This window comes from Myotis brandtii, unplaced genomic scaffold (genome assembly GCF_000412655.1).
Source record: "Myotis brandtii unplaced genomic scaffold, ASM41265v1 scaffold18, whole genome shotgun sequence".
Lineage (NCBI taxonomy): Eukaryota > Metazoa > Chordata > Mammalia > Chiroptera > Vespertilionidae > Myotis > Myotis brandtii.
This window is the reverse complement of record NW_005356674.1, coordinates 9,563,150-9,572,569: the sequence shown is the minus strand read 5'-3', so window position 1 is coordinate 9,572,569 and position 9,420 is coordinate 9,563,150. Positions and strand designations below refer to the sequence as shown.

General features: G+C 35.6%; 1 protein-coding gene across 1 annotated transcript in view; it reads left to right on the top strand.

The window, feature by feature from the left end:
- Positions 1-4,212, top strand: part of SATB1 (SATB homeobox 1) — an 84,088-nt gene extending 79,876 nt beyond the window's left edge. The window contains exon 13 of the mRNA XM_014537599.1: positions 2-4,212. Within this exon, the coding sequence (XP_014393085.1) occupies positions 2-377 (376 nt within the window). The 3' untranslated portion in view covers positions 378-4,212. The remainder of the gene's footprint in view (position 1) is intronic.
- The last annotated feature ends 5,208 nt before the right edge of the window (positions 4,213-9,420 follow it).

Genomic DNA, 9,420 nt, shown 5'->3' with positions numbered 1-9,420 from the left:
ACGACACCCGCCAGAAGACGCGGCCGCGCACAAAGATCTCCGTGGAGGCCCTGGGGATCCTCCAGAGTTTCATCCAAGACGTCGGCCTGTACCCGGACGAGGAGGCCATCCAGACTCTGTCCGCCCAGCTGGACCTGCCCAAGTTCACCATCATCAAGTTCTTTCAGAACCAGCGGTACTATCTCAAGCACCACGGCAAACTGAAGGACAACTCCGGCCTGGAGGTGGACGTGGCCGAATACAAAGAGGAGGAGCTGCTTAAGGATTTAGAAGAGGGTGTGCAAGACAAAAACGCTAACACCCTTTTCTCGGTGAAGCTGGAGGACGAGCTGGCGGTGGAAGGGAACACAGACATTAACGCCGACTTGAAAGACTGAGACATCAAGTATTATTTTCATTCAACAGTGCCACTGGTATTTACTAACACAATGAAAATCCACCTGTATGCGCTCAGAAACCTTTGTTGTTCATGGTTTGGCCAATGAATCTTCAGAAACTTGCACAAACAGGAAAGTTGAGAAGGGATAATGCAGACTGCACTAAATGTTTTACTCTGATTTACAAACTGCTCGGCAGCCCCAGGTGAAGCATTGAGGATTGTTTGGTATTAAAAGTTCAGATTTGTGTTCTCGGGAACGCACCGAGGTGTGTACCCCCGTCAGCATGATACCAGTGATTTTTTTAAAAAAAAATTATTATTATTCTGGAGCCTCAAACAAGCATTATAACTTCTGTGATTATGATTTCCTTCCTTTCATTATTTCTGTAACACTCCACACTGATCTTTGGAAACTCGCCCCTTATTTTAAAAGAAAAAAAAAAGAGTTTGTTACTCTATTGTATGTTACAAAAGAACTATAGACTGTGGAATGCAGTTTAAAGATGACATATGCCAACAAATGCCTTGTATTATATGGCACTGCCGTAATTCAAATTTGTTTTTATTTTGGAAATAAAAGTTCACTGTAATTTTTTTTTCATTCTCATTGTTACATGATTTTTTTTTAATGAAAAGAAAATGTGAAACACAGTTTAGTCCTCATTATTTATTTGTAGATCCTGCAGCATCATGTTGTAATTAATTTTTTGGAAGTTTCCGTTAAATGTAATATTGCTTCTCTTGTTACCATACTGATTCTTTTCTATTTATAAATGTATTTTGATGGGCAGTAAAACAAAGTGTCTTAAAAGTTTTAAATAGAGAAAATGTGCTTTACACAGTTGCCTATAAAAAGTGCTCTATGTTATCCAAGCAATTCATACTATAAGCTTCACTCTTATTGTTGTATGCAATTTTTACTATCATGCAAATAAGCTTAGGTAAATAAAACTAATAGATCACCTTAGAAAATTATGCAATTAATGTGAAAATAATTGATGTTTGCAATGTGTCTTCCTTTGGTTTACAATCAATTTTAAAGCTACATCTGTATAAAATTTCTGTATAAAGGTGTATTTCTTTTTTATGAGTTTATGGCTATGAAAACACCAGCTATTTTGTTACAGCTGGCTGTTTTTATAAGTGTATCACAATTTTCTTTATGCAGAAATATTCTGATTAGGAAGTGGTTATTGACTGTAACTACACAATTAAAATTGTTTGTATGGTATGACATGGTAGGGTTTGTCTGCTTATGTGGAGTAACTATCCAGAGTCAAAGGTGGTCCTCTCGGTTAGGTGCATGTTCATACTTTCTTGATGATATTTTACTGATTCTTAAAAGAGCAATTGAAAAGAAAAGTCACTCGAAATGCTGTAAATTTAGATCACAAACACATGCTCCTTTTTAAAGTTTAACTATGAAGATCATAACCTGTTTGGGGTTAACATTTTGCTTAATAAACAGATAGCAGGATGGTCTAAAGACTCACTGGCAAAAACATAATTCCAGCCTCTAGCAGTTATGTGCTTAGAAAGTGGATTCATCTGCATTTATTCCACAGTACTTTACTTATGGCAACGCTTTTTTTTAAGCTAATGTACACATATTTTTAAAGGCCATTAATAACAAAATAAGTAAGGAAAAGGGGACCTTTTGTATAAATATTCCTTAATAAGCAACGTATTTTTTAAAAGTTATAAATGGAATATACATTAACTCGGTTCATGCAGAAAATATGAATAACACACCTGGAATTTAAACACAATTTTCAAGATACAAAATTAGGGTGTGCTAATGGTCATGGGAAGGTTGGAGGCCAGTGTTGCAGTTTTTGATTATTTTCTTTTTCTATTCACTTTATATCTTGCTTCCTTTTTTTAAGGTTTCCTCGATGTTAATAGGGGGTATCCGAATTCCTTCAAACTTGGTTCTGAAATGGCCCATTCTTTTCCTGCCAGTGCCCTAGGCCATGATAAGCTCATTGGTAGTCAACTGGGTTGCTTTAGTGTTGAGCTTTTACTTAGGATACTGAAATGGGATCATTGAAAACTCCGAATTCAGTTTTCAAAAGTACTATTTACTTTTAAAGCACAGCTGAACTACTATGAAGGCAGCTGGTTTGCTGCAGACTTAAAATTGATTGAAAAGTTTTCAGATCTTTTATTAAGTGAGGAAACTTAAACATTCTTGCTCCCTAGAGTTTAGGAAATAATTTGAGCAAAAGGAATTTGAATTAGAATAGACATAAGATTTCATGTATTAAAAATAAGACAAATAGACACTAGTATACTATGAAGTTTTTAAGAAAGCTCTATCTTCCTCTTTTTTCATATGTTAAAATTTAGAACAGAGAGACTTTTTTTTTTTTAACCAGCCCAACATTTAACAGATGTCAGAGGTATGAAATTTAATTTTGGGAGGGAAAGGAGAAATTGGATTGCAAATATGATTTTCCCATTCCCAATAATCTAACTTATGCAATAACTTTCTCAAGGAATTGATGAGTGTGTGTAAGAAATCAACAATACTAACAAAATTCTTAGGCCCTTTAATCTTGGCAGCCCTAATTCTGCTAATAGGACATTTTAATACCCTCCCCACCCCCCAAAAATAGCACATGTCAGTAAACAATTATGGTCATGATGGAGTGAGTACAATTGTTTTCAGGAAAGATGGCATGACTTGGAAAAGATCTGTCTGGGTGATCTTCCACATTGCTCCCCCAATGCCACCTATCGCTCGCTCACACCAGTCCTATTGCTGGCGGCTATGGTACAATTCCTTGAACAAGCTTCATCGTGTCCAAGTTTATCAGAGACTTTAAAAGCGGGGCATGACATAGCGCTTCGTGCTGTGAAGACCTTAGCAGAGTCAGGTAGTTTACGGGTAATATTCAACCTTGCGCATCTGAATCTGTCATGGATTCCTCCCCTCAGCACTTTGCCACTAATTTGTATTACACTCTGTGGCCATATAATACTTGCACATTATGCAAAAAATAATGTTGATAGTATCTCCTTGGCACAAAATATGCAGAGTTGACACGTAACCTTTGACAACCAAGGTAACTAATATGTATGCGTGCCCTAGTTGTGTGGCACTTGGTTACAAAGTCTGTTCATACTATGTATAAAGTGTGTATAGATTAACATTTAGCCCCAATGAATTCTGAGCTTAAAAGAAGTGTGTCTTTTTATAAGTAGTGCTATCTCTATCTATGTTTATCTAAAATATATAGCTTGAGTAGAAAACATTTTTAAATGGTTCCAGATTGAGTAAAAATGACAATCCCATACATTCCATTATGAAAGTCTGCCCTATTCCCTATTGTTATCATCAGCCAATTTTAAGTCCTTGAATGTCACAATGTTATCAATAAATGAGCTGTTCTGAACTGCCTGGTGATATTTTCAAAGAGAGCAATTAAAATGTATAAACCCTATTAAATAACCTATAGAGAAAGGACTACTATGTTAAAACAAGCCAGCAATTTGCATGGTAGGTGGAAATCAATGGAGGTCCAAAAACATTAATCATATCTAAAATATCAGAAGATATTGATGCTATAGTTTACCTTACAAATAAATATTTTTTACTGTTGAAGGGGGTGTATTATGGATTTGGTGTTTCTTCTGGGGCAATCCTTTTCATGTAAATACTATTTGCATGTTTTTTGACAAAGGCTAAGCTACAATCTATTAACACACGTTTTTGATGAAAATATACAGTGCCCTTATTTAAAAAATGTGGTGGAAGGTGTATGTCCAGAATACGATCCCTGTTTCTGATACCAAATGTTAAATAAATAGTTTGGAATTACTGTTTAAAAGATGAGCAACATGTTTAAGCCTTTCTTACATTACCCTACTTATGTGGATTATGCATTTCTAACTTTAATTTTATCAAAATAATTCCACAATCCCATTATGGTTTCTTGCTTATATCAAGGTTATATATTGTCATTTTCTTTTTTCAAAAATATAAGTTTGGAATTACTGTTTAAAAGATGAGCAACATGTTTAAGCCTTTCTTACATTACCCTACTTATGTGGATTATGCATTTCTAACTTTAATTTTATCAAAATAATTCCACAATCCCATTATGGTTTCTTGCTTATGTCAAGGTTATATATTGTCATTTTCTTTTTTCAACAATATAATTTCATAGAGGAAAGGAGGAGAGAGAGAGAGAAACATCAATGATGAGAGAGAATCATTGATCAGCTGCCTCCTGCATGCCCCACACTGGGGAAATCAAACCTCAAATGGGGGAATGCCTTAGAGCAGTATGTTATATTTGTTGCCTTGCAAAATAAACACAAAGAAACTCAAGTGATGTATTTTGCATTAGATTAAATGTTAAGCATCACCTCGTTACTGCCAGTTGAACATTTTTACTATTACTGAATATTTGCTTTTTATGGTATTCAAGCTTTCAGTCTAGCGATAGTCTCTAATTCATGCCCTTGGGCCCAAAAAAGAAACGATGTTCCACGTGCGGCTCTGATTTGCCACTTACAGTACCTGTTAGATGAAAGTGTTGACAAGGTTCAAATATTTAAATGCGTCCCTTGATTCGCTGAGTCTGTGGCAATGTGATGCAAAATGAGCTTTTGTCCAGAGCACAACCCGCCCAACAGCATCTTAATGTGGGGCCAGGTTTCAGCTACTCCCCCTTCGTTTCCCGTTTTAATTTCCAAGTATTTGTTTTACCATCTCATACAAAGGCTTCCTACCTTCTGAGGACCCTTTCCCTACCATCCTCCTCAAATACGCTTAAAGTGCTAATAGCACAACGTGTGCTGAAAGCTTCATTTTACTAGGCAGCGCCACAAACGTGTCTCCATTCCACTATGAAGTGTTGTCAGGAGGGTACTGGCATTCCCACTTCCAAGATGAGGGAAGAGAAACTCAGCGTAACTCCCTTGTTCGGCTAAGTGGTCACATTGGTCTTTAAACCCAACTCTACTATCTACAAATTCTATCTCTACTTTCTCCTTTAAAAAATAACTTCCTCAAATTTAGAAGATATAGGAAACTTAATTGCAATTCAAATTTTTTCAGAAATATAACACGTATTTTGCTAATGTAAACAGTTCATCACTAAAGTAATTGAAATCAAGTATATGAAATGTTTCATCATGAAATATCTATCCCCAAACTCTGCCATCCTGGTATAAGATCCATATATACCAAATTTAATTTAAAAAAAACCCACAACACTTTGTTATAGTAATTTTCAAATACACATGAAAAAGAATAGAATAATGAACTCCCAAGGATTCATTACCCAGTTCAAAAACATTTTTTGTCAATAAATACTTTGTAAAACTATTTAAAAATATATTTTATTGCCCTAACCGGTTTGGCTCAGTGGATAGAGCGACGGCCTGCGGACTGAAAGGGGATGTGCCCACAACCAAGGTACATACATGCCCTTGACCAGAATCGAACCTGGGACCCTTCAGTCCGCAGGCTGATGCTCTATCCACTGAGCCAAACTGGCTAGGGCTGTAAAACTTTTTAAAATTAAGAAAATATCCAAACTGTTTGATGGCTCCTGCTCATTATCTTACTTTTTTTTGGAAAGTAATGCATTTTCTTATTTCTAAAAAAAACCCCAAAAACTAAAACTTGAAGTTTTTCCCAGAGCCCTCAATCCTCAAAAAGCCACTTTTAGAAGGAGAACCTGTGAGAATTCCACAAATATTTGTACCACAAAAAAGAGAGACAAACCAGCCTCTCTTTATTTATAAACAATGCGTGCTTTCATATCATTGTTTAAACTAAAGTACATAATTTTCAGTTATGCATAATAAAATATGTAATTAAGCAACATTCCATGGTGGATTAAAGAATTAAAAGCTTCAGGTGCAGAAAAGAATTTGTTGGCATTTTCTTTTTTCAAGGTGGTATTTTGAGGTGTTACTTTTCATTTTCCTTTGACATCTTATACACAAATAAATAGACAGAAACAGGTGAGAAGCAGAGAAATGAAGGGCTGGCTCTACAATAGACCTGAAATATGTAGCGAGGCAGAATACTCGCCACATGCCCACAAAAGCTAAATTAAAAAGGACAAGAATCTTTTTAGTCTGGGGGGCGGGGGGGAACCACACGAAACTCTAAATAGGAGCATGTGCTTCAAGAAATAGAATATAGAAAGTTAACTGCATTAGGTTATGCTTAGATTTTAAACTACATTAAATTAATTCACAGTCCAAATGGTAGAGTCCAGTAAACTTATTTTTCAAATGAAGAACTAAATTTAATTAATATTTCTGGACTAGACACATCAAAGTTCATAGAGGCATTTGCAAGTTATTTCTTGCCAGTCTATGGCTTGTCTTTTCATTCTCTTAACAGTGTCCTTTAAAGAACAGAAAGAAGTCCTTGATTTGGGTGAAGTTCAATTTAACATTTTCTTTTCCTTTTAAAGGTCTTGCTTTCACTGATGTATCTAAGTAATATTTGCCTAATCCAAGGTCACAGAAATTTTCTCCTATCTTGTATAAGTTTTATAGTTTTAGGATTTACATTTAAATCCACGATCTATTTTAAGTTGATTTTTATAGGTGACAAATTACCAAGGTTTAGATCAAAATATTTTTTTTCTTTTTTCTGTTTTATTTTTGCATTTCTTCCAGTACCATTTGTTTAAAAGACTATTCTGTCTCCATTGAATTGCCTTTGCATCTTTGCAAAAAAATAAATTGACCATATATATGTGTGTGTCACTTTCTATTTTGGTTTGTTGTTCTCTCCTCCAAGATCTCACAGTCTTACTAGTAATTACTCTCCTATAAAATAAGAGGCTAATATGCAAATCAACCGAACCGGTCGCTATGACACTCACTGATCACCAGAGGCGGATGCTCAATGCAGGAGCTGTCCCCTGGTGGTCAGTGTACTCACATAGGGGGAGCACTGCTCAGCCAGAAGCTGGGCACATGGCTGGTGAGCACAGTGGCAATGATGGGAGCCTCTCCTGCCTCTACATCAGTGGGACATCTCCTGAGGGCTCCCGGACTGCAAGAGGGCACAGGCCGGGCTGAGGGATCCTGCCCCCTGCCCAGGTGCACAAATTTCGTGCACCAGGCCTCTAGTAGCTTATAATAAGCCTGCAGGTAATCTACATCTTTAAACTTTATTATTCTCTTCTTCGAAGTTGTTTTGTTGCTTCTGGGTTTTTCACTTCCCTATGAATGTTAGACTCAGCTCATCATTTTCACCCCAGAAAATATGCTGGATTTTTATTTGGTTGTTTAAACTGCATAGATCATTGTGAGAAGAACTGGCATTTTAACAATATTGAGTCTTCATGAACATGAGTTTTCTCTTCATTTATTTAAGTCTTTGTTCATTTCTCTTAGCATTGTTCTATAGTTTTCAGTGTACAGTTCTAACTCATCTGGTCAGATTTATCCCCAAATTATTTTATACTTTTGATTCCATTGTACATATTTTTTAAAATTTTGATTTCCTGTTGTTTGCTCCTAGTATATAGAAACATAATTCATTGATGTTTTATATATTGATCTTTTAGCCTGCAACCTAGTCTAAACTCATAATAGTTCTAGTAGCTTTTTTGTAGAATCCATCAGATTTTCTACATAAACAATCATGCCATCTACAAATAGTTTTATTTTTTCTTTCCAATCTAAATATCTTCTTTGCTTTAATTTTCTAGAATGTCTAGTACAATGTTAAATAGAAAAGATAAGAGCAGATATCCTTGCCTCATTCCTGAACTTATGTGCTAGCGCTGTTCTAAACCCTTTACAATAAATTCATTTAATCCAAATAATCACTATATAAGGGAGGTATGTTATTATTTTATTATTAATAATGAAACTAGACACAGAGTTTTTATATATCTTCCCTCAGTGGATATGGCTCCCAACAAATCTTTCATCTCTCAAAATGCAACTATTGATTTTGCCTTGGCAATCATTCTTTATCCTTATTTGCTATAAGGGTCATAGCTTTAACACTCAACTCTTGATTAGGTGTCAGGCTATGCCATAAAATTTTATTTGACCAAAATAAAGTTCAACTATAAAAATATAGTAGGAAGAGAATTGTGCTAAAAAAATAAACTAAGGGAAGAAGAGAAGGGAGCCAGGAGAAAGAACAGGGTAACAGGAAGAGAAGAATGAAGATGTTGGGAGGAAATAGGAAGACTGGCTGGTAAATGAGATTACTCAAAGGAGAAGCATACCTTCTGAATATTTTTTATAAGTATAAAAAAAGAAAATCACATGGCTAACTGACCCCTTTTGATGATTTTGAAAACACTGTCTATTTTTAAATTTGGTGATTCCAATAAGTACCCTACTATCAATGTCTTAGATCAGTGATGGGCAAAATATGATCTATGGGCCAAATCCAGTCTGCTTCCTGTTATGTAAATAAAGTTTTACTGGAACACAACCACACCCATTCATTTACTTATTCTCTATGGCTGCTTTTGTGGTATAACAATAGAATTAGAATGGTTGTGTAAGAGGCCATCTGGCCACAAAGTCTAAAATATTCACTCTCTGGCACCTGTATAAAAAATGTTTGCCAACCTCTGCTCTAGACAATTAAGTTGTGCCTAGGTTTGCAAAGGTAGAAAACTAAAGCAATTTTCTAGATAACTTGTGTCAAAACAAAATAATCATTTCAACATTTTTCAGGAGAGTTGGAGCATATATTAGAAACTCTTTAATTCCCAATGCCATGTTTCACTTGATGTGTATGAAGAACCTAGTGAACTCATTGGCTTACACAGAGCATTAGACCAGAGATCCTACAACCTGTTGCTCACCAGTAACTAGTCTAAAAATTTAGAAAATTATTGGCTAGAAACTACACCCCTTCTTGATAAACTCAAGAAGTGTTAATATTCTTGGCAAAATTGTTTTTGCACTAATTGCTGTACTCATCTGCTCTGTGAGATTGATTAGACTGAGAGAACATTTATTCTCTACTAAAATCAATGCTTCCTAGCCCAGCAGAAAGCTAGATCTGCCTCATTTCCATCCTGAAAGGA